This window comes from Chiloscyllium plagiosum, chromosome 22, assembly GCF_004010195.1.
Source record: "Chiloscyllium plagiosum isolate BGI_BamShark_2017 chromosome 22, ASM401019v2, whole genome shotgun sequence".
Taxonomy (NCBI): Eukaryota; Metazoa; Chordata; class Chondrichthyes; order Orectolobiformes; family Hemiscylliidae; genus Chiloscyllium; species Chiloscyllium plagiosum.
The window spans coordinates 44740423-44766928 of NC_057731.1; the positions used below are offsets into that span (position 1 = coordinate 44740423).

The 26506-nt window shown below is 41.7% G+C and overlaps 1 protein-coding gene and 1 long non-coding RNA gene across 3 annotated transcripts in view; one reads left to right on the top strand and one right to left on the bottom strand.

The window, feature by feature from the left end:
- Window positions 1–1953: 1953 nt before the first annotated feature.
- On the top strand, window positions 1954–17983 carry fgf8b (fibroblast growth factor 8 b). 2 transcript variants are annotated; one of them, XM_043712926.1, is made up of 5 exons: window positions 1954–2716; window positions 2823–2859; window positions 3837–4014; window positions 14286–14392; window positions 17072–17983. In XM_043712926.1, the coding sequence occupies exons 1-5, from the start codon at window positions 2685–2687 to the stop codon at window positions 17351–17353; spliced, it is 636 nt and encodes a 211-aa protein (XP_043568861.1). In that variant the 5' UTR covers window positions 1954–2684; the 3' UTR covers window positions 17354–17983. The 2 variants fall into 2 exon arrangements, with proteins under 2 accessions (XP_043568861.1, XP_043568862.1); XM_043712927.1 differs by having other exon boundaries at window positions 3870–4014.
- LOC122561282 overlaps window positions 7766–26506 on the bottom strand; it is a 52370-nt gene continuing 33629 nt past the window's right edge. Inside the window, exon 3 of the long non-coding RNA XR_006314983.1 lies at window positions 7766–8663. This is a non-coding gene — a long non-coding RNA (uncharacterized LOC122561282). The remainder of the gene's footprint in view (window positions 8664–26506) is intronic.

Here is a 26506-nt window from a genome sequence, read left to right on the forward strand (position 1 = left end):
TCTCCCATTTCAGCTTTAGCAACAGAATATTTCCAATAACATTTCAATCCGGGCGCGACCTCAACCCCTCTTAGAGAACGATTAAATTAATATTTGGCATAAAGACTTCACGATCTATCTGACCGACCCCAAGAACGGTTGTTTCCCACACACTCTGTAACACATTCGATCTCACTAACACATTCAATCTCATACACAATCTCAGGCACACTCACGAACACACTTACACATGCACACCCTCAGACTCGCTCATGCATAATCTCACACACACTAACACACATTCACCACAAGCCTACACACTCGATAGCACACACATGCAATCTCAAACATAAATGCTCTAACACACAACTTCACAGATACATATTCACTTGGTTACGCTCGCTCTTTTACATACACACTCAAACGAATGTACATGTACACCTTCTCACTCAGATACACACAAACATACGCAGACAAAGATATTCGGAAGATCACACGTTCATACTCACACATCCATATATACCCACACAGACCAGAATACCTTCTCATATACGCACATAGGTACATATGCACTCAGATACTTCTGAAGGCGCACTCCTACACATTCAAGCACACATGTTCTTTTATGTATATACACAATATACACATTCGTTCACATAGGTATTCACCCTGAGACATGAGCTCGTACACATATTCACGAACACAAGTCTCCACATATATACGGGTAGATTAACACAAGCAAAATCCTCACTTGCACACAAGCATACCATTTCACAGAGACAAATCATCGCCTAATTCACAGATTGAGACACATTCAGACACGTTCACTCGTGACAGATACCACTGACGCACTCGGGAACACTTAAACCCGCACTCACACTCATACATACATACACACACAGAGACACACACATATACGCACACAGACACACACAATAACACACACATATGCACACACACACAACACACACATATATACACGCATAGCCAACACACATATATACACACAGACAACATGCATACACACAGACAACACACATATATACACACACAGAACACACACATATATACACACAGACAACATGCATACACACAGACACACACACATATACGCACACAGACACACACACATATATACACACACAGACAACAGACATATTATACACACGCACACATACACACATTTACACACACAGAGGCACACACTCACACACACATATACACACACAGAGACAACACACACAGAGACAAACAGTCCTGGATCGGGCACCTTGGAGCACCGCTTCCCAATACTGAAATTGGAAATCTATGTTTATACAAACACAAGAACATGCGCTACTCTTTAAAAAGAGTAAATGCACATCCACAAACAACACGACGTGGGTCCGTCTATCTATGAATACTAGTGTCGGCTGGAGTGTACACCTTGCTCAATAAACCTTGTGAGTAGGTGTGAATATGTGTTAAACTGTCGCATTTTCAGTCACAGCATGGAATCCCGTGAAATTGCAATAAATAATCAGTTTTTAAGAAATCACATTTGCTGCAAATGTACTGAAACATTTCTCCTTCAGTGAAGATACTTGAGACGTTGCTGGATCTGATCGAATCCTAACCATCGCCACCTCCCCCCCCCCCTCCACCAACACACACAGTTTCCCCGCCCCCCTTCGTGTTTTACACTGAAATGTCATTCCCAGAAGCTGCAGACTTCGCGCCGGCTACACGGCCGAGCCGACAGGTGTGCGCGTTCTATTTAAACCATCGTTCGCCGCTTGGCAAAGCCAGCTCACAACTCCGGGAGCCAGCGGCGAAAGCTCAGCACCAACCAGACACACACACACAAACGCACAGACAGAACAGAGTGAATTTAAGGATGGAAGGGGAGAGCGGGCGATAGGAGATTTGTACTCCCGGGACAATTGGGAGATTTTTGCTTCGCTGAAGGTAAACAGAGGGGTCGATAGAGGAAGATTACCGCTTTCTGCAGCGAAAGTGTCCGGATTGCTGGAAACCTTGGTTTCAATGAAGTGAATTGAAGACGCGAGAGAGAGAAGAGGGGAAAACATTCCAGAGCCGGCGTTACGTTCTCCCGAGAGAGAGAGAGAGAGGGGACGGAGAGTGAGAATATCGGAGCTGCAGCTTTTGAACCAGGCGGATCTGACACAGAGAGACCTTGACAGAACACCGTACCCAGCTCTCTCTCTCTGACAGGGAGTCAATGTAGAGCGGTCCTTAAAGCCCCCCCGCACCATCCTCCGGCCGAAGGAGCAGTCCAGGAGCAGACGGACACACAGACAGAGGGAGGAGACAGGATTAGATACAATCCGGGCCAGTTCGACATACCTCTCCCTGCGGCTCCCTCTCGCTCTCTCCCTCTCTCTCCCCTGGACAGTGCTTGTTCTGTGACCTGACTGCGTTTCCTTTCACGGTTATTTTTTTCTCTCTCTCTCTCAACTCCAAGTTCCCGGAGATTCCTTGCTGTCCGCCCCCATCTCTGACGGGCGAGCCCCAGTTAATGTAGCCCCTTCACCAACGGTCTGCCAGCCTTCGGGATTAAATCCGGATTCAATCCGCTCCAGGGAGTCGCTTTGCAGACGATAGGAGTACACACTGTGTGTGTGTGTTTTTTTGTTATCCCCCATCTCTTTCACTGACAATTAAATCATCCAGTTAACAAGAACCTGCGACAAACGAGATTGAGGATGCGGCTCCTGTCCCCACGCCTCAGCTATCTGTGAGTTCATTACTTTTGGTAAAGTTGTCCGATTGCTGCTTAAACTCGCGAAGTTTGGAGCCAGTGAAAGTCTCAGCTCGCTAATTGTAACTTTCTTCACTCGCAGGTGCCTGCAACTGCTGATCTTCTGTTTCCAAGCTCAGGTCGGTATTAATGACTAAATATGCATTTATTTATTTATGGATCTGTTTATTGCCCGGAACAAAATAATGAAAGTGTCGATCAATTTGTCTCTCGAGCGCTTTGATGACAAATGAATGCATTTTGATTTTTAACTTTGGGGCTGTTTTTTTGTGTGGGGGGGGGGGGGGTTGTGGAGGTTTATCGGTGCCTGCATGTGTTTATCGCTGTTGTGATAACTTCACAGGAGAACTCACTGGGAGCAAAGGCATCGGCGAGGGAGCTCCCGGGAGGCTGAGAGAGAGGGAGGGACACGGAGGGAAAAGGAGGAATGGGGGTGACAAAAACGCAGTTTAAAAGTTAAAGAGAAAATAAGGTGGAGTAGGTCCGGCTGGGGATGGAAAGGTGAATGAGGAAACGGGGAAGACCCGCAGAGCGGACAGATTGGGAGGCATCGAGCAACAGAGAGGCGCAGAGAAAGACAGATGCGAAGCTTGGAAGTTGCAGTCTCGGCCTGTTCCACGTGTTTCTGTCATTAAGCAGCCCGCCCTATAAATTAATGCCATTGTCCGGGCTTTGGGACAACTGAAACCGTCATTGAAGGGATGGCCCGGCCTATCTCTCTCTCTCTCTCTCTCTTTCTCCAACTCCCCCTGTCTGGGACCAGGCACCCACTGCTCCGAGCTCACCCCACGACAGCGAACTTTAAAACTGTTGGAAACCAGCAAAATCGTTTAAACATTTCACAGAAGAGCAAGGGGAAGGGGTGGTAATGACTCCAGTTTATTTATGCAAACAATTTGCAAAATTGGCTCCCTCTTCGAAAAGGAATTACTCTCGGACTGAAGCTTCTGTTAATTGGTTAAATTATGATATAAGCAAACGGGGCAGATTCTTAGACCGAAGGAGGTTCTCGTGCAGGCGGTGCCTCAGTCTGAAGGCAGCTGGATCTGTGGTTGTTTAATGCACATGTGTATTGTATATTGTATTTTCTTTAAAGGTAACCTCTCAGTCACCGCCTAATTTTACACAGCACGTTAGGGAGCAGACCAGGCAGACGGACCGGCTGAGCAGGAGGTTAATCCGCACCTACCAACTCTACAGCCGTACCAGCGGAAAACATGTGCAGGTCCTGGGCAAGAAAATCAACGCGAAAGCAGAGGATGGAGATAAGTACGGTAAGGGAGAGAGAGAGAGAGAGAGACCAGGCACTGGGCAGGGACAGCAACTGGAAAGTGAGTGGAGGAAAGGAAGGGCGCACTGGAGGGGGGCACAGGGACATTGCAGAGATGGAGGAGAGGGCAAGGGGTACATTGAGGGCGGTAGTGGAGGGGGAGAAGGGGGGAGACACTGGCGTCATGGTGTAGGAGAGGGAGACACGAGGGAGATGGAAGGGAGAGAGGGACATATTGGAGAGATGGATGGAGTGAGTTGAGCAGATGGAGGAAGGGAGGGCGACCTGGAGGGATATCGCAAGAAAAGGAGGGAAACACCCCGCGGGAGGAGTGGGACATTGCAAAGGATTGCCGAAAGCGGAGCGAGGTTGGGAGAGCAGAGGCTGAACAAAGTGCCGCAGAATGGAAATTCATGTGGCGAGCGCGAATGAGTGTGATTTAGGAAAGAGAGAGCGAGAGAGAGAAAATGTTAAAAGGAACTGATTAAGGGGAAGACGAGCGAATTAAACAGCAGGCAGAGTGAAAAGGACACGGCATGCCATCTCAGTCAGAGCCACAGTTAAACACTAACTCCGGCTCCCTCGCTTCTCCGCCTGAGACACTCTGTAGCTGTTCTCCAACCATTCGCTGCTCTCGGATTTCAATCCAGCAGGACTAAGGGGATTGAAACTCCGCAACCAACCCCAACCCAGACCCCGGGGCATCAAAGGAGCAATGGATGGAATCATCACTGAGCCCTGAGAGAACCCGAGAAGTAACCGGAGATGCCGGTGTTGGACAGGGGTGGACAAAGTTAAAAATCACCCAACACCAGGTTATAGTCCAACAGGTTTATTTGGCAGCACTAGCTTTCTAAGCGCTGCTCCTTCATCAGGTGTTTGTGGACAACCCTCACAATTTTAATTAAATGCGGAGAAATAACCAGCTCTCACAACCGAGTCACAGGCAGTGACAGAGAGAGATGAGAAAAAAGCCTGATCATGCCGAGGTTTCATTGTCATTCGCTTATCTTTGAATCGCTGGGGGTTCTTGTGGTGCAGTGGTAGTGTCCTTACCTCTGAGCCCGGAGACTTGGGTTCAAGTCTCACCCGTTCCAGGCTTGTGCCACATCTCCGAGCACGTTGATAATTTTTTAAAAACTGAACCGCAGTTGGGTGGAATATCCAGTTTGCAGGTCCGTGTGTACTCCGAGTGAACTAGACTAAAACACTCCATTAAAAGCAAAAGATTTTGACACCTGAAAATCTAAAATCAAAGAAGAGAATGCTGGGGTGGGGAAACACAGCAGGTCGGGCAGCATCTGGGGAGAGCGTGAGTTAATGTTTCAGGCCCAATTTGACTTCTTCAGAACTTTAAATCCACTTAATGTTTTGCTCAGGGACGTGAGGGAGAAACATTATTTAATTAGCTTTTATCTTTCGTGCGCTCCTTCAGGAACTGGATCATCAGTCTCGAGTCATTCAGGGAGCTCTGATCCTCTTGAATTGACTTGTCTAGAAACTTGTCCCTGGCTTGGCGGAGTCTTCCCCCCCTGTGATCACTCGCTATGTCTGCGGGCAATCCACTAAATCAATACTCAAATCCATTTACTGCCGAACCGATCGATTGATTCCGCCCCTCCCATGAATTAATGGCTGTTTTTCTCCCTTGATTTAATTAAAAGAAATCGCTCTCTCCGCCTGCTCCCTCCTCGGGACAGCATTGGGTGGTGTTTAATCAACAACGCTCATTGACCTTCGTTCTGACAATGTCTTTTACAGATGGCAATGTGTGACATAGCTGAGCTGTGGCATTTGATTTGTGGTGATCTCAGTTGTGTCGATAGTAGTAGTTGGTTGAGGGATTTAGTTGGCTCTGCTTGGTTGCAGTGATCTGGAGCTGCCATGGTAAGTTATTGAGGTTAGTTCTGGTATCTGCCGCTGACGGTTGAACATAATACAATGAAACATTAACAAAACACAGGGTGTAAGGGAAACTCAGCGTGTCAGACAACATCTGTGGAAAGAGAGTTAGCCTTTGGAGTCAGTATGACTTGTATAGAACTGCAAGGGATTGGGAAATGGCGGTTTTTACACTATGGACAAGGGCCGAGGAGCGAAGGTGTGTGTGGGGGGAGGAGTGGGGTTGGATTGTCACGTAGCTCACACCAGGAAGGACGGTAGGATTTCACGCTCGAGTTGCTTACTGAACTTGCGTGTTACCTCTCCATGACGCAAGGATACTCCTTTCTCTTAATACCAACATGTAAAAGTTTATTACCTTTTCAAAACAAAACATTTTGCTTTCCCAATCGTTCTACCGAACTGGATATTTTCACACTATAGGGCACAACATCAGCCACTTTGATGCTGACTTAACTGGCCTATATTCTTTTGCAGCCCCTTTCGGTTTTACTTTGCAAACTGGAAGTCTTAGTAAATAGATGATTGTGAGCGGTGCTGTATTAGTCAGAATCTTGAACACCCAGGTAAAGGTCTCAGCTACATGCCTCCCAATGTGTAACTTGGGGTAAATACAGATTTTTTTCATGTGAGATTAAAGGAGATTTAGGTAAATAAAAGTTAGATTTTTTTTCACATTATTACTAGAAATATATTTCAAGATCTGAAGTAATTTTGTGCAAAAATTAGTTTGGGAACAGAAAATGTATGGAAATTGCAAGATTTTTTTGTCTCTGGGTACAGTCAACACTTGCATTGTTACAGTTATTGCTAATCTCTAGTTGACATGAATGAGTAGAACCATATCTTTTCCAGAAGGTGTGGCATCAGGAACGTCTGTAGGTCAGACAGAGTGATATGTTTTCCTTCCATGAAGACAATTAGCAAATTAGCTGCAATTGTAACAATAAATCAACAGCTTTTGTGGTTAGGTCCCCAATGTTAATCACAATTTACATTTAGTGAGGTGACAAAGTGTCCATGTTATTGGTCTACAGTTCCAAAAATGGCCTACTTATATTCTATATTCCTATCCCTTCCTCAAGTTGTAGTCTATTTTCAACTAGAATTATTTCAGATGTGCATGGACACAGTGGCCATCTCGCAGCTCAGACTCATATGGGACTTCATAAGGCAACATTTACACCAAAACCATCACACAGTGTTTTATCTTCATTCCAATGCTCCAGTTGTAATTTAAACCCAGACATAGTGCTGTGCCTGGCTCCAGAATGGAAGGATGGGACTCCACCAAACTACTTCTCTCAATTGTTATGGTTGTCATGTGAACCTAAAATCATTTGATGTGAGATCCCACTCAGGGACCATCTCACATCAGGTTGAACTCCCACTATCTGGAGGAAAGCTGCAGCCAGGTGTGAAGTGTCCAGGAAAGCACTGCACTAAACTGTAAACCATTAATTAAATCTTTCTAAAGCTATTATAACAGCTGTTTGTAACAATAAAATCATAAATTCCTTACAGTGTGGAAGCAGGCCATTCAGTTCATTGAATCCACACTGCCCCTCCGAAGAGCATTCCACTCAGACCCAACTATCCCTGTTACCCTGCATTTTCCATGGCCAATCCACCTAGCCTGCACATCCCTGAAGACTATGGGCAATTTAACATGGCCAATCCACCTAACCTGCACATCTTTGGATTGTGGGAGGAAACTGGTGCACCCAGAGAAAACCCACACAGACATGGGGAGAATGTACAAACTCCAACCACAATTGCCTGAGGCTGGAATTGAACCCAGGTCCCTGACAGTGAGACAGCGGTGCAAACCACTGAGTGACCACGCCCAAAATATTGGAAAATAATGGCCATTGAACTCTAATAGTTTATGTTATCTGAGGATGGGCATCTGGAAACATTAGTTGCAGCTTGTCAGCTGTTTTTAGCTGTCCACAGATAGCAGGGAATAGATAGGTGCATGTGTGAGGAAGTGAGGAGAGAATGTCTAAGTGCATGTGTGCAAGTGTCTGAAGATGTGTCAGTGTATATGTGTTGCGAGTGTCTCTGTGTGTGAAATCTCAAGTTTGCATGTAGTTTCAGATGAAGGAGTCAATCAGCACATCTTAGATCATCTAGACAGATTTAAAAATTACATTCTCCATCACTTTGACTCACCGTCTCTTGTGTTTATCTACATGTGTTTATGTACATTTTTGTGTCATTAGTCTTTAGCATGAACCAGTCTAAATTTCCACACAATGGATCGAGACTGCAACAGATTCAGAGTATTGTTTGAAACAGTCCTGCATCTATCTCTAGCTAGAGGTCTGTAAAACAACGCTGAGAAACATCTCTGTGTTTCGGAATCAAAATATTTTTATGTAAAAGAAAAATCACACCATCTAAGCTAACAAGCAATGGTTATAAATTACAACATCTAAAGCTTGACAATTTAGACCAACATTTCTCAAACTGAGTTGGGGTAAAACTAAGCATTTCAAGGGGGTTTGCAATGCAAGCCAGCTGTACAAAAGAGTGACTGCCCAAATAACTCTGGTCAAAGGTAGGCAAGTGCACATTGATCACAATGTGATCTGCTCCCCACTTGCTCCTGCTCTCCCCATTCTCCTCTAGTGTTTTTTTCATGATCTGTTTTCTCTCTGCTCCTACTGTCTTCAGCTGTTTTCTCCATGTTCAGTTCTCTTGATGCTCCTGCTGTCTCTCCAAGCTCCTGACCAATAGAGATAGATTCTGCAATGAGACGAGGGCACATTAATATGTAACAGTAAGTACTTGTCATCTTAAAAGCATTTTTTTTAAAAAAAATCTCACTTCATATTATCATCACAAAGTATTTTAATTTAGATGGGGAATCTGTAATTACAAATCTATTTGAAAAGGGATTCTGTGACACAGATTAGGATCAGATATTAAACAAATATATCTATAAAAGAATGACCAAGCACAGCTCTAGAACAGATTTCACTTTACAGCATACTCCATTATATTGCATCTTGCTTTTGCATATGAGCAATGAAGTACATGTATTGTCAGCAGTGACTCAATTATTGGCACACTGACTTTAGAGTCAGAAAGTTGTCAGTTTGGACCCCACTCTAGGACTTGAACAAACAGATTGGCCGATTGTCCAGTACAGTATTGAGAGAATGCTGCATATTCAGATAAAACATTAAACAGAAGCTCAACATTCTCAGTGTGATAAAGAGCCCCTGACATTTTATAAAGAATACAAAAGTTCTCCCTTGGCCAATATTTATCCCTCAATCAATATCATTGAAACTCCATAACACCACTTCAATTAGTTCTGAGATGGCTGATATGGTCAGTGCACAATTTCCACACTCTGCCACATTTAGGGCAGGTGGTACTTGGATGTTAAGTAAATTGAAAGTTTTGTGTATTTTCACCAATGCCTCAACTTCATTGCTGCATATTTCTGATGAATTCTGTTGATGTGTCTGGTGCCTTCTGAATGAGCCACCTCCATTTTAGTCAGTCACAGGCCAGGAATTTCTGTGGGTCAATGGAAATGTTTGACCCAAGGAGCTTTGAGGACTTCCCTAAAGTGTTCGTTTCTGCTATCCTACTGGGAATCTCCTTCCACAAATGAGATCTGATTTGAACGGAAGAAACTGCCTACAAAAAATGGCATAACCAATTAGACAATGCCTGGTACCTTGTAATTAAAATCAGTCATTAGCATTAGGGCTTAGAGAGTAAGAGACTGTATCATTGGATATTGTAGGTGAGATATTAACATTGGATAAGATATTGTGCTATTTAGGTAAGATAGTGTATCATTGAAAGGAATATAGTGTCATTGGATTTGATAAACTGGGAAGGATCCTGCACTGTTATGTGAGATTCTGTGTCAATGGGTGAAATACTGTTATCGATGTATGGGGTATTGTATTACTGGTCAGGAAGGTGAATCATTGAGAGGGATGTTGTATCTTTGCATGGAATGCACTTGATGAATGAGAATACCTTGGGTGGTGTGATGCATCATTGGGGGTAATAATGCATTATTGAATTGAGTAGTGTATCATTGAGTGGAATAATATGCTGGGCAGAAGTGAGGACTGCAGATGCTGGAAATCAGAGTTTAGATTAGAGTTGTGCTGGAAAAGCACAGCAGGTCAGGCAGCATACAGGGAGCAGGAAAGTTGACATTTCGGGCAAAAGCCCTTCATCAGGAGGAATATGTATCATTAGGCAGTATGCTCTTGGTGAGAGGGATAGTATATCATTGGGTAGGATACTGCATCATTGGGTGGAATAATGCCTGATGGGAAGAATTGGTTGCTTTTCATTCTTTGAATCTAAATAATAGTAATTCTATCATTCCTATATTAGTGCAGAAAGATATTGAAGACAGGGGTTTTAAAAATATGTGTTTGGTCATGAATTGAAAGGGAAAATATGTAGATCTATGGGAGCAGAGTGGGGGAGTGGGACTAATTGGCTCTTTCATTTAGCTAGCAGTCATGATGGGACAAATGGCCCTCTTCTGTTGTGAATGATTAAATGATCACTACCATGTGTACAGACCAGGAAGGTGACAGATTTAATTCCTGATTCAATTAGCCAATCTCAGCTGGTGTACTGTTAGATTACTGAAAGTTAATTTTAGTGCTCTGGGTGTACACAGGAGGAATGTGCAGGTTCCACCACTGACCAATATCAAGTCCTCCCTGTCACTAAGAGTTTGTTTTCAGATGTTAGAAGAAGGTTGAACTTGGTAATGATATATTCAGAACAAGCACAATCAAGCAAGAAAAATGGTCACCTGGGGTAAAGTACCCAAAGAATGCTTCTAATCGAGAAAGAATCAGAGTCTTTAGAGAAAAAGCAGGAAAAGTAAGAAAAAGTCATTCTTTGAATTGTTTTTTTAATGATAAATCTCAATTATTCAAGTGGCCCTTCTTCATTAGAGATAATGATTATTGGAAAATATTTGAATTTGGAGTTGCACACCTCAAGCCATCCTGTCCATACAACATATCTACACATACCTTGGACCTTTGCTGCTTGCGTTCTAACCACACATCTGCTCAAATATATGATAGATTTAATCTATTTACAAAAGCAATAATTGCCTATAAATTACGTAGGGATTGCCTTTCTTTATAAAAAAATACAGGAGCTGTTATACTCTAAATTACAACGTTTAAAAGGCACCCAGATGAATGTATGAATAGGAAGGGTTTGGCGGGATATGGGCCAAATGCTGGCAAATGGGATTAGATCACCTTAGGATATCTGGTGCAGATGAGATGGAGTGAACAATCTGTTTCTGTGCTGTGCAACTCTCACTTTATATAATAGACTCTCTCAAATAGATGCTAGACTGCTACTCTCAATTTAGAGTTAAATAAGGTCCAGGATCATTCTTTTTAAAGCCAATTATACTTCGGTCCAAATCAACAATATGCAAGGAAGAATTTGCTGTCAGATCGTATCCTTCTTAACTTCCCAAAGCACTTTGTAGTCAACTAAACACTTTTTAGAACAAAAGTAATTGTTGTAATGTAGAAAATGCAGCAGCCAATTTGTATTCAGCTTCCACAATCAGCAATTTGATTAGGATTGTGTAATCTGTTATAATCATGTGGATGAAGGAACAACATAGGCCTGGACACTGTGCAGAATTCCCTTGTTTTAATTCAGATACCACTATTGGTATGCTTACACCCTGAGAGGGAATATGGAATCTTGGTTTAACATCAGTAGGGGAATTGATGGTTATGGGAAAAGGACAGAAAAGTGGACGTGAGGAGTGTCAAATCAACCACTATCCTATTGAATGGCAGAGCAGGCTCATGTGCCAAACAGCCTACACCTGTTCCTATTTCTTATTGTCTCATCCAAAGGAGGCACCTCACTAGTATTGCAGTGGCAGCATGAGCCTAGAACTCCCTGGACTGTACTTGATGCCACAACTTCAAACAAGAAACAAGCCACATACCTATTGAGGCAAGGTTCAAACCCCAGCAATCATTGACATGATAACTAGTGCAACTATTGTCTAATACTACATTTGTAACTGTTAACTCTTTGATCTTCCAGTGTGTTGTGGTAAAGTCACTGACTCTGAGACATTGAGATCTAAAAAATTCCAAATTTAAAAAGCAACTGCTAGGAAATGCCCAGCAGGTCAGGAAACATCTGTGTGGAGAAAGAAGCAGAGTTAATTTCTCAGCTCAGTGCAAGGTTTCCAAGAGATGTGGCTGAGTATTTCCAACACCTTCAGCTATTGTTTCAGGTTTGTAGCATCTGCAATGCCTCACTTTAAAAAATCCGAGGTAGAATTATCAGTTATTGAGTTAGTTGGTGTCAGATGGAGCTTATGTGTGTACATTAAGAAAGACCAGGCTCAGCTCTTCCTGTGGAGCTTATATTATTAAACATCCAGCCATTCACCCAGCTGGTAAACAGTGACAACCAACCAGAATGTCCCAACAAGTCAGTTGACTGCTTCAGGAGGGGAACAAGAGGTGAAGTGACACTAAATCTGAAACTCGAATCACTGGAGAATTCCATAGCTCAATATTGGTTGAAGAGTATTTCAAGGACACCTTTCTGACTGACAAATTGCTGAAGCTTTCTCCTTTAGTATTCTGGCTAATTTTCAATCTTCAATCAAGATCAATATTCAGATTGTCTGTTTTTTTTTCCTTCCACTGTTTGTTGGACCTCTCTGTGTAAAACTGGTTGCCATGCCTCCTACATTAGGACAGTGACAACACCTCAAAGCATAATATTTTTCGTAATGTGCTTTGGGACATTGAGGGGGTTGTGAGAGATACAATGCAAATAATAAAATATTTCATTCTTTTATATTTTATACACTACTGGGTAACAATCTAGGTAACAATCTGCCTAGTGTGTGCTACTGCTTTTTAATCCATTGAATCTTTGATGTATTATTGTTAGGGGTGTTCAAATATTGTCACCAAAGTCTTAGCAACATCTGGGCTACAGAGGAGACCATTTGTTTCTAGTTCTGTATTTCTTTCTTATTTGCTGTTTTCTCTGTTTGGAATTTTTTTTTCTTCCCCTAGTGGTCTTAGCATTAGCAACTTGGGATACATGGAATTTCATAAGAACACGGATTTAAACCTTGCATAAGCACAAATACACAAAAGTAAAGTCAATTATTTTGGTCCATTGAACCTACTAAGCCATTCAATAAGGTCATCATTGATCTATCTGCTTAAATCCATCCTCCTGTCCTTCCCTCTTGTTCCTTAATTCACTAAGTGTCCAAAGATCTAAGGATCTGTCTCAAATATACACAATGACTGAACATCCACTCTTCTCTGAGGGAAAGAGTTTCAGAAATCCACCATCCTTTGATTGAATAAGTTTCTCTTAATGTCAGAACCTGGTAGACACACCCTGTATTCTGAGGTGGTGGCCTTTACTTCCAGACTCTCTAATCAAGGGAAATATACTCTGAGTATCTACTTTGTCAAGTTTATTCAGGGTTTTAAATGAGATGATGGTAACTAATCTGAAGACCCCATGGTATATATTTAAATTGTGTAAAATCAGAACTTGGAGAGCCTAATATATTCCTGAGTTGTACCACATACACCAGACTATGTTTTCAGCTCTGGAATCTGGGTTCAGTTCTGTTTCAGATTGATGACTCCAGTGGCCAAGAATGAAAAGAGCCTGAGAAATCTCAGATCAGAAACAGACATTTCTGAAACCCACTTGGCAAATCAAGCAGCAGCTCTGGCAGAGCGGAGGTGTTAGCTGTGTAGGTACTGTACACCACCTGATGAAGTGCAACACCTGAAAAGCTGAGGTTCCAGCTGAGAAAAATTACTGGGGACAGTGAGGGAGCTTAACTCTGTCTATCCCAGTGTTGTACTGGCACTGGGAGTGTGTGAGGACAATGTACAGAGAGCTTTATTCTGAAACAAGTCCAGTGCTTACCCCTCCTGAGAGTGTTTGGGGACAATTTTGAGGAAGTTTTATTCGATGTCTAACCCATGCTGTATCTGTCCTGGGTGTATATTCTGGGGACATAGCTTTACGCTGTATCTAACACTGCTATACCTGTGCCGGGAGAGTTGGATGATCTTCCCCCGATAGGTAGTTTAGGAAAAGCATTCCACTCTCCTGGAGTAACATGGAGTGCAGAAATGTTCTCACCTTCTCCTCCCTAAATCTTTTTTGCGAGTCTAATGATTTTTTTTTCTGGGGCTGTTAGAAATAGCCCCAGTGCAGTAACCAGTGCGGGAACGGATTGAGAATACAACTCTTGCTTGATGAGTATATAAATAAACGGAAAGTTGCCGACCGTTCTCTCAGTCCAACACCCCTTTCTTTCCAATGCAGCCAAACTGATTGTGGAGACAGATACCTTCGGGAGCAGAGTCCGCATTAAGGGAGCCGAGTCCGGGTTTTACATCTGTATGAACAAGCGAGGAAAACTGATCGGCAAGGTAAGGATGAATGGGATTGGCGGGGAAAATTTCTGAGCACAGTTGTCACATGTTTTGCCAAGTGGGAGTTGGGGCACATGGAAAGGACCAAAACAAGACAAGGAGACGTAGAAAATTAGTGAGATACGAGTTTACCTTCATTGGAGGAGGAGAGAGAAACAGAAGAAGGGATAGAAAGAGGGCAAAATAGAAACAGAAACAGGTAAAGAAACAACTAGAGAAACGGTAGTAGAAATGGAAACAAGAATAAAATGGAGTAATGAGGAAATGGACGGAGCACATTAAGGAGCGAGAGTCAGAAACAGACAAATTAAGAAGAGTAAGGTTCTGACGAGAAGGAAAGACAAAGGGGGTGTGAGAGAGAAAATTGGAGAGAGAAAGCAAGTGATTGAAATAGATCAGGGTGAAGATCGGAGTTGTGGAAGATGGCAGAAAGAGAAAGGTTACATTTCAACGCAACAGTTAGAAGGAGTGTGACAAGCCCAGATTTTATTACTCTGCTCACTTCAGAGGCCAGTTTTTAAAACCCAGAGGTTTATAAAATCATGAGGGGCATGGACAGGATAAATAGACAAAGCCTTTTCCCTGGGATGGGTGAGTCCAGAACTAGAGGTTTCGGGTGAGAGGGGAAAGATTTAAAAGGGGCCTAAGGGGCAAGAGTTTCACGCAGAGGGTGGTGCGTGTATGGAATGAGCTGCCAGAGGAAGTGGTGGAGGCTGGTACAATTGCAACATTTAAAAGGCATCTGGATGGGTATATGAATAGGAAGGGTTTAGAGGGATATGGGCCAAGTGCTGGCAAATGGGACTAGATTAGGTTAGGATATCTGGTCGGCATGGCCGAGTTGGAGGGAAGGGTCTGGTTTCTGTGCTGTCTGCCTCTATGACTCTGTTAGATTTCTGGATTAATCCGCATGCTTCCGCCACAGAGGGTGAAACCCCGCTAAAAGAAAACGCGGTTCCTCGTTTTTATTGAAAGTCACTCTCGCCCCGTCGTGCTCCCACTCCGTCCCCAACTCTCGCTGTACTCAGAGATAGGTAGACGATGCTTCCTTGCCCAATAGGAACATCAGCCTGACATCCTGAGGCCCGCGGGATAGAATTGGGACTCCCTATTCTATGTGTTTTTTATGTTCGCCAGAACACGGGATGGAAATGTGGACTCCGCTGCTGAGTCTCCGGCTGCCTGAGGGATGTGAAATATTCCCAAACAGTGGGAATAGCCGGGAGGAGACACTCCCATCCAGGGGGATTAGAACCCCGGTTCCCCATTAATGGGTTCATTCTGCCTGCTCTTCTGAACAACTTGGGTTATAATGTTTCTGGAATATCTACTTGTCTATTCAATCGCGGGATGTAGGAATCGCTGGTTGGGACGGCATTTATTGCCCGTCCCTAGTTGCCCCTTGAGAAGGTGACGGTGAGCCGCTGCAGTCCATGAGATGTAGGGAGATCCACAATGTGGTTAGAGTGGGAATAATCTATTAACATAGTGTATAGATTAAAAAGAAGCATAATCCGGTTCGCGATATACCTAGATGCTATTACAGATATATAATGATTATAGTGACCACTTTATTACATAGTTCCTATAGCTGGGCAGGTACATGGCTAAAATGACGGATCTAATGTCTGGCTAGTTATGATGATGCGACCCATCTGTTTTTGGAATGGATTAAATATGAAGGTCTACATGAGCAGTTGAAGGGAGCTGACTCCTTTCGCCTGCTGCTGGGACCTGAAGGTGGATTTGAAGGTTTGTGTTCGATTTGGAGCGGGCAGGCCAGCCTGCCGCTTTCCTCTTCCACTTGTCTAATTCTGTGTCGCATGGAGCCTCTGAGTCCCGGCTGCTGGCAGCTTCCGTGCGACCAACAGCAAGCTCGGAGATCCAGGGGCGGCGCGCCCCCTGCCGCACCTGCCATCTGGCTGGGGCGAGCTGATATTATTCCTTATGACAAGTTGCAATTCACAGTGCCCAGGACTGGACCGTACACATGGCCTGGGAGAGGGATGTCCTGAGGGAGTTGGGGGGCTATAGCCGCAGATGGAAACTGATACACGCAGGGGCCGCAGGTTCCATACTTCACGGGTCACTAGTGTTTGTACATTGCACACACTTACCCTGCCATTCTCTCAATTCACCTCTTCGGAAGCAAGACGGCAAACCCTAAACATAGCGAGGCTACAGATACTTTGAAGTCTGCCTGCTCTTCAAAATAATCTTCCGTCCCCTTTCTCTCCCTGAATAATTTTCTCAATTCTGTCTCTTCAAGTCTGTTGCATTTTACCCTCTTTCATCTTGTTAGTGTCTTTTAAAATTCTCCCTCACTATCTCGTCCTTTCCTCTTTCCACCCTTTCTCTCTCCACACCTACACCCCCCCCCCCAGCCCCCAATCCAATCTTTCCATTGTTCATTTGATAATCCATGCGTTTTTTCCAGAACTGAAAACAATAAGGTGATCCCAGTACTGTAGTCTGAGGTATCCCTGACCGATCAGTCTCTTGGCACGTTCAATGTCTTTTCAAAGAAAATTCTTCTCACACACACATTATATATATGTGTGTGTGTGTGTGTATACTTCACATGAGAAGAATTCTATATATATAAACGCCCACAAACTGGAAATGAGCAGGGGATGTTAATGGGACGTTTACTCAGTCTCCTGTTTCTTTGTGCAGCGAAGCGGGAAGAGCAAGGATTGTGTCTTCACTGAAATTGTGCTGGAGAACAACTACACGGCTCTGCAGAACGCCAAGTACGAAGGATGGTTCATGGCTTTCACCCGGAAAGGGAGACCCAGGAAAGGGTCGAAGACCAGGCAGCACCAGAGGGAGGTGCATTTCATGAAGAGATTACCCAAGGGTCACCTGTCCTCTTTGGACAGCCACAGACACTTCGAGTTCATCAACTACCCTTTCTCGAGCAGGACTAAACGCACCAGACACTCCAGGCCTCGGTAGAAGCAGCCACCGTCCCCAAGGTCACCACTCTCTCCAGTGACCTTTACTGCAGATAATGGATGAACCCACTCTGTCTTTTCTTTAAAATAAATGAGATGCTTTATTTTTCTATTCAACTCCAACTGATGAGACTACATCACCAGGCGTTTGGGAAAATAATTCAGTCTGAAGTAAAGTTTAAATAGTTTTCAGAACAAGAGAAGGACAGGAACACACAAGGATTCTGTGACAGGGAAAGGGAAATCCTTCCAAACCTGAGCTGCTGGACTGTTCGATTCCTAAGTTGAGATGAGAGCCTGAGACTGGTTTATTGTTGTATATAAATGAGTTAGCTAGCTAGAGTGGAAGGATGGAAGATTTACTTTTATTCTCCCATGGTCCTCTTGAAATGCTGCTTTTGATACGTCTTCACTTAAGTGTGATGTCCTGAGGAATGAATTACCAAGATATTTACAAAACAAAATCTGCTGGACTTGAGTTTAGCCCTCAGTTCTGTCCCTTGGTATTGTTACAAGTCATTCGTTGTCCAACTGCATTCTCTGAATCTTAGAACAGACATACACACTGCAAACAATTATAACCTCAAACTGTCTTAATATTTCTCCATTTTCTTTCTTACCTATTTTAGTACAACACTGTATTGTTGCCAAGAAACTGGCATAATGTCTTTTGTATTCTTTTTTTGGAGAATTGTGTAAAATAATTTTTAATGAGAATATTTATTTAATAACTGTATTAAATTTGTATTAGAATACAGAAAGTAATTTGTGTGATGTCACTGTAAGATAGCACAGGATGTCAGGGATTGTGTGAGACATGAATGCTCCAGCAGTTAGACAAGGCAACACAAAGAAAAGGCAGATAAATAAAAGCTCACGTACAGAGGGAAATGGAAAGAGGATGGAGAGAAGTGAAATAAAACTCTGAGAAAGAGAAACTGAAAAGAATGAAATAAATAAAAAGAAGGAAGGTTGGGAGAAGTCAGAGACAAGGAAGAAAATGGCATAGTGATAATGTCACTGGACTAGTCATCTGTAAACTGAGACTACAGGGAACTTGGGTTCGAATCCCACCATGACAGTGGATGGAATTTAATTAATAAAATGAAATATAAAACTAGTAAGAGTAATGAAGACCAAAACAACCTTCAATTGTTATGAAAACCCATCTCTTTCACTGATATGTGTCTAGAGAAGGAAATCTTCTGTCCTGACCTTGTCTGGCCTATCTGTGACTCCAGACCCAGAGCAACATGGTTGACTCCTAACTCTCCTCAGAAATAGCCTAGTAAGCCATTCAGTTCAAGGGCAATTAGGGACAAGCAACAAATGCTTCACTTACCAGCGATACCCACATCCCATGAACGATTTTTAAAAATGGCTATTAAGGATTGTCCCCCCTCTCACATCATAGAATTCTCTTGTATTTCGAATAAGCCTATATTGTCACCTCTGTTACATTTTAGTGGATCATTTTACTTAAAAATTTCTTTTAAATTCACCTTTTAGTCAGGGGTCTAGAAAAGTGTAAAAACAACACATTTACAATTAGAAAGAGGTGGATTTGTGTGTGTAAGGAGAAATACTTCCATCACACTGAGGTGGGTAGATATATTAATAGATAGATAAACTGACAGGCAGATAACTACGCAGGTAAATACTATGACTTTTAGTATAATAAATTGGGGAATGGTTCCTCTTATTACCTTCAGCAAAATAATAAATATATCTTTATATGTTTTACATGAGTTTACCATTTCATATCATAGTTGCACAGATCTAGAATCAAAGGCACAATTACTCATTGGAACCGAGCTCAGCTAATTTGCATATACTTTTGACTAGTAATGTGCTCAAAACAACTGGTCAGTGTTATCTACTGTCAGGCTCTGTATAAATTCTACACTTTTCAATAATTGTTTGAGATTGCTTTCTTTTTATCATCGCCCATCTCATCAAAGCAAACGAATTAATTCATGCAGTTTGCAGCAGGCTTCCACACATTCACAACTATAAATATCGGTAAATAGCATTGTAATTTATCTGGAATACAATTCAGGTATGAAATATCAACACATGGTCTGTGTGTCCATGAGACAATGTAAAGGAAGCTTTACTCTGTATCTAATCCCGTGCTGTACCTGCCCTGGAAGAGTTTGATGGGGATAATGTAAACGGAGCTTAACTGTAGCTTAACGTTCTGTACATGTGCTAGCAGTATTTGATGGGAACTGTGTAGAGTCAGCTTTCAGTTAAAAAGAGAAGAGGGAGCTTGGCTCTGTGCCTGGCTCTGTGCTGTCCCTGTCCTGGGAGTGTTTGGTGGAGGCAGTATAGAGGAAGCTTTACTCTGTAAATTACTCTATGCTGTAGCTGCCCTCACCATGTTTGGTGGGATGGGTACAGGAAGTTTCACTTTACATCTACCCAGTGCTACACCTGCCCTGGGAGTGCTGATGAGACAGAGTAAAAACAATTTATGTTTAATTACCCTGGTGCTGTACCTGCCATCCAGGTATGGTGAGACAGTGTGGAGGAAGATTTACTCTCTTTCTTACTCTTTGTATTTTAACAGAGTTACTGAGTCATACAATATGCCACAGGACTGCTTTGCCACAAGCTAATACATTAAAATTCACTGCTGATTATTTGGGGGTTACTTTGTCCTCATCTGTGCTTACTGATTCAGTCTTAGGTAAAATCCATGCACTGCTTTTCTGATTTCCACTTGATTGCAGGATTAGTCAAGAGGAATGGGAGTCTGCTTGATACTTGCCCAACAGAACAAAGGAATCTGGGATCGAACTCCTATCCTGCACGTAATCCCCCAGATTACAAATACAATCTTAGTCATGCCTGAAGTATATGGCTCAAAATGAATTGAGAAATATACTTATCCTCTGAGCCATTGGGAGATATTTCAACATGTATAATGCTCTAAACTTGACATGTTTTTCAGAATTTTCAATTTTAGAAATCTAATAAGATGCTGATCATCAGTATACTTTTAACAGACAAGAAGATCCAAAAAAACCAAATGTGTTTGGTGAATATCCTCTGCTTCACTTATGTTCAGCAAATTTAATGTTTCTTATTGGAAATATTATAGATAGGAATTATAAATTACATCTATATAAAAATTACCTACTATACGATAATTACTGTATCTGTCATGCTCATTGGCAAATCTCTTTCAATATAGTAAAGATAATCTGAAGGTATAACTGCAAAATGCACCTTTTCTGTCAATGTTTATCATTATGAATTTCTCTGTTCATATGTGTAATGCAAATTGGCTATGTAAACATGTCACATGTTGTAATGAAATTTGCCCATGCAGTGCCACCATTGGCAGAAGGAAATAATTACAGGATAGCAAATTTGTAATGTCAATTCCATTATAACTATGAACACAGAAATTCATTATGGAAATGTGAAAATAAGCAATTATTTGATTTCAGATGAATATTGAAAATGCCTGGCTGCCTTAGTCTATTTTTTTCTTATTCGTGGATTATGGCAACATCATGTATTATGGATTATGCTTCCTGGCAATGACAGTATTTATTGTCCATCCTTCTATAACTAATTGGTTTGCAAGGCCATTTCAGAGGGAAGTTAAAGGCAATTATTATCATATTCCATTGGGTCTGAAGACACATATAGCTCCGGTTAGATAAGGACAGAAGATATTCTTCCCTAAATGGAAAACAGGCGTACTTTTACCAGTAGCTTCATGGTCATCATTACTGATATGAGTTTTTTTAATTTCAGATTTATTTAATTTCTCAGCTGCTGTAGTAAAAATTTAATTCATCCCTTCAGATTATGAGTCTGAGTATCTAAATTATTTGTCCAATAACATAAGCATTTGCTACTATATTGCATACCACTACTTGCTCCCTAATCGTGATTCACCCCAAAGACTACATGTGGTCTGGATTCCTAGTTTTTATTTCCCCAAAAGGTTACATAGTTCCCATGATACCATCTATCAAATGCTCACCTCCCGAAATGCCTCCCGGTATCCTTATTTACTATACAGGATACATTGGAAGCAGTAATATTCTCCTGATGGGTTTTTGACTGCTGGGGAGGAGGTGGTGAGAAACTTATAAAACCTATAACTTGTTAAGGGCATCCACTCATCTGCAAAGATAGCCAGGGCTCGCAGATTCTGTGATGCATCCTGGAGTTTATTAAGCTAGAGGTCAGAAGCAGAAGACCAAATTTGTTAGGCACTAAGAACAGGAAGCCAATGGAGAATGACATAGAATAGAAGTAACCAGTGCAATCTCCAGCACCCAAAGTCTGTCTCTCATTAATGATGTCAAAATGTTGAGGACAACCAAGGTATGACTATAAGCATTCTTTCCTCAGCCTTCATTCATTTCCTGGATCCTAATAGTCTTTTGTCAGTATTTGAGTGAGTTAGACATTCTCTAATGAGAGTGCTGCCTATAGTGTGGTAATATTATGGCAATTTCACATTTACTGTTATAAAATATCCCAAGGTGTTTCGCAGGACTGAAGGATTCCAGACAAACTTTGAGACTGCGACACACAAAGAGATTTCAGGATTGATGACCAAAAGCCTGGTTAAAGAAATAATTTTGAATGAGCATTTAAGCCAGGAAAAAGGAAGTAGAGAAGCGGGGATTCTAGGAGGGGGTTGTGGATGGGATGCACACAAAACTTAAGATCCGGGCAGCTGAAAGGACAGCCACCAATACAGCTTCCAATTATCAAGCACAGCAGCAAGATACTCAAAATAGCAGTGAATCCTACACCTCAGCTGGACAGGTGGATCACTATGGTTGGTCATCTGCTACAACTGAGGATGTAATTGTTTTTCATCTGTCAGCTCTCCAAAACATTGCTGTGAATAAATTAACATAGTTTGAAATACTGACGTTTCTCCTCTGTCCTTCAGCCACTGTCAGACTGTCCCACTGGGTCTATCAGTATCAGGAAATAAAAATGGAAATTGACCAACATTCAATATCGGTTTAATCTATCCTCGTTGGGATATCTCATACATAAAACAGAAAAGTCACAAGAACACAGTAAGTGATCATCTGAGGCTGTAATACTTTGTTGGAGGCAGTTTTATTCTGCATCTAAATAAGGGTGTAACTTGCAATAGGTTGCCAGTGAGGCTGTACTGACAGAGTTTTACACTGCATCTAACTCATGCAGTACCTCCCTGGGAGTTTATGATGGAAGCAAGTATAGCAAGAGATTTAATCTATAATCACCCCTTGCTGTAACAGCCTTGGGAATATTTGATGAGGCAGTGTAGATTAAATTTTATCAGATAATCTGTTCATTATTGTCTTGCTGTTTGTGGAAGCTTGTTGTGTGCACATTGGTTGCTGTGATTCATACAGTTCAACAGTGTTTATTTTTCAAAGTTGGTTCATTAACCGTAAAGGCACTATACTGATGCTAATTCCTTTTTTGTTTTAGCACTTAGCCAAGGTTGACAACCGAGCATTGATTCAAATTCAAGGATTTTGAAAAATATTAATATGGTCATGATATAAGCCTGCAATGTTGTTGAATAAGAGCTGCACAGTTCCTGTCCATTCCTTGGAGTAGACAGAATGGAAAAAATAAGATGGTGGGAGCAATCAGAAACTTCGTTAGAATCTTTTAAAAGAACTGATGCATTATGGCTTCAAGGATATTCTTTGTCAGTCGCAATCATTTGTTTCTCACGAGTATTTCTCATGAATTGTAATCCCTTTAATATAACAAAATACTCCAGATGTTTTTGGGAGAGCTGTGCAATATGAAGTAAAGTTTGGCACCAATCCACATGACGTGACATTAGGGTAGATAGCCAAAAATATGGCCAAAAGATAGGTTTTAAGCAACATCTTAAAAGAAGAAAATGAGGTAGAGAGATAAAGAAAGTTACGGAAGGAATTAGACAATTTAGGGACTTGGCTGCTTAAGGTCAGTGGTGGAACACATATATAATGAAAATGCTCAAGAGGCCAAAATTAAAAGAGTACATTCATTTTAGAGGGTTGTGAAGTTGGGGGAGATTACAGCGATATGGAAGGATGAAACTATGGAGGCATTATAAACAAGAACTTGAAAATTGAGGCATTGCTTGACTAGGAGCCATTTCTGGTCAACGCGTACAAAGATGATGGGTGTACATGACTTGATGTGATTAAGGATATAGGCAGTCGTCTTTTAGATGTCGTCAAGTTTATGAACAGTCATGTGCAAGAAACTAAGCAGATGTGCATCAAAGTAGTTGAGTCCGGACATAACAAAGATATGAATAAAAAAGATGAGCAGAGGTGTAGGTAGATGATATTATGAAAGTGCCACAGAGATTAAATCTTAACATGGACACTGAGAATGAAGGAAAGAGTAGAGAAAAGAAGGTAAGGGCTCATGGAGAGATAGGGGTAGGTGAATGAAAGGAGTAACTTTTTTACTGTCGGTTATAACAGTGATGCATCTAGGTGCAGTATGTGAAAGACTAATAATGCAGAAAATGAGTTCCCAACCACAAATTGAGAATTTGAATTTAGTTCTTAAAAATCTGGAAATAAAAAGATCTCAATTAAAGTGAAAATGAAGCTGTTTTACCATTGTAAAGACCCAGTTGGTTCACCAATACCTATTAGCACAGGAAACTTAACTCAACCTGGGCCTAAATCTGACCCTAACCCTATACTAACTGACTGTTAACTGAAGTAGTCTAACTAATCAGTATCTCCATTTCCTAAAGGGAACAGTTGTTGTCTTTGCCTGGCGGAACCCAGAGCATGAGAATGGATTGATAGAAAATGGTGCTTTGCAGATGCAGCACTGATCCTTCCCATGTTGTAGTTTGCAAAAACAAAACATGTCACTTTGCCACTTACCCAGAGAGACATCAGAGCTCCATCAATCTACATCAACAGCCAGGCTGCTCAATTTCTGTGTTATGATTTTAATAGAGAGTGACTGCACTGTTCCTGAGAGGTGGCCAGCAATATGAAAACAGCTTGAGAAGCAAACCCTGGGTCTATGCAGCTGGAGGGTTTGTGAAATTGGGTACAGTTATTTTGGTGCTGGTGCTGACCAGGCACGGAAACTGCACATTGAAAACACTGATGCGACACAAAAAACACTTGCAAAACTGCATCCTCTGAATTGATATATTTTTGTATATTCCAGAACACTGCAAACAGCAATAAGCACTCCTCTTAATCCTTAATTAATTCCAGTTAAACAAACCATAGGAGCTGTGAGATGCAGATATCAGACACCTGTGGGAAATGTCACACCTACAGCTTGCACCCGCTCACCAGCTTCTCCTCCATGTAAATAGGAGCTGTTAAATCCCACCCCCAATACTAACACCCTCACCATCCCTTTCATCTGCCTCTACAATGCTGTTGCTTTGGTATTAAACACCACAGTCTAATTCAATTGTGTGTAATTCATCTCAGGATAGTGTGAGTATGAAGTGTCGGTCCATGAAGACAACAATTAGCTTTTTTATTGCAGGGAGTTTGGGAAGGGGTGAGAAACAAACAGTCCTGCAGTAAACTCCATTTCTTTGCACCTGAGGGGTTGGTGGGAGGTCCACAAAAAGGTGTAAAGTTCTGACCAGGAATCCTGCAAATGTTTAAACTTCTATTAGATGTAGCAGTAAAAATCAGCAGAATAAACAGGACTAGAAAGGAGAAGAGTACTCATTCCAATTCTCCTAAAAATCCCAAGTATCTCAAAACGAGATGAATTTCTCTCATGGTCTGACGATACTTTAAAAAGCCCTCCAAATTCAGTGGCATTGTAAATGGGAAGTGGCAGTGGGGCCCAAAGTGTTTTTATGTTGAGATCAAGCAACAACTGCTGTTATAGATTCCTGTCATTGATTAAGTTGATCACAGATGAATCTCTGAGTAAGAATGTTTTCAGGTTGAATATATTTTCAAAATCTCTTTTTTTAAAGTCCTGTCACTTTTGCATACCTGAACAGGTGCTGAAACTGCAACGTATTGATGAGGTTAAAACAAATCCCAACTAGCTAGATGAATGTAGAAACTCAATTGTATATTTGAAGAAGAGCAGAGGGTTTTTTAATATGCTTTAGCAAAAATACCCCTCAAACTACATCATTAACCGGCCATTCAATTGATTGCAATTTGTGTGATCTTACTGGGTGAAAAATATTGCATTTGTGGTGCATGTGATAAAGCACTGGGTAAATATATAATTTCAAGACCTCCCAAAATGTTTTACAGCCAATTAAGTATTTTGAGGTGTAGCCAATATGACAATGTAGAGATCCAGTAGGCAATACATGCACAGCAAACTTCCACAATCAATATCAAGGAAATAACAAACATGAACTATCATGAGGCAATAAGGACATCTTATTACAAAAGTGGTCTAGTGTAAAAGTCACTGATGTGACACAAAAGTAAATAGGTATTGCATCCATCACTCAGCAACAGGAAGGAACATGTTAAAAAAAAGCTCTCACAAACAAAAATGTAACAAATCAAATCTTCTTTGTTATAGTAAAAGTACAGAAAAATATTTAAAAGGCAAAATTAGAGAAATTCCATCTGAATGCACGAGCACTCACAGTAAAGTAGATCAATTGATAGCATAAACATACAAAAACAGGTGTGATCTAATGTCATTATAGTAACATGGCTGCTGAGTGATCAGGCTGGGAACTGAATAGTCAAGGGTAGTCAACATTTAAGAAGGAAAAGGAGGTGGGTGGTACTGTTAATAAAGATTGAGATCATTACATTAGTGAGACAAGACCTTAGATCAGAAGATGAAGATATTGAAATAGATTGGTTTGAACAAAGAAACAATAAGGGGTAGCAAAATTGGTGGGCCATTACTTGTAAACAATCAAACAATAGTGGTAATATTGCAAGGTTTATGAAGGTTTGTAGCTCAAGTTGAGTTTAGGGTGTAGGATTTCTCGCTGAGCTGTAGATTTGATATCCAGACGCTTCATTACCTGGCTAGGTAACATCATCAGTGGCGACCTCCAAGTGAAGCGAAGCTGTTGTCTCCTGCTTTCTATTTATATCTTTCTCCTGGATGGGGTTCCTGGGGTTTGTGGTGATGTCATTTCCTGTTTGTTTTCTGAGGGGTTGATAGATGGCATCTAGATCTA

Excerpts from the sequence above, each read along its gene's own strand:
- fgf8b (XM_043712926.1), top strand. The coding sequence starts at position 2,685 with ATGCGGCTCCTGTCCCCACGCCTCAGCTATCT. Across the intron at positions 2,717-2,822 it reads TCCCCACGCCTCAGCTATCT|GTGCCTGCAACTGCTGATCT; the intron begins GTGAGTTCATTA and ends CTTCACTCGCAG. Across the intron at positions 4,015-14,285 it reads AGAGGATGGAGATAAGTACG|CCAAACTGATTGTGGAGACA; the intron begins GTAAGGGAGAGA and ends TTTCCAATGCAG.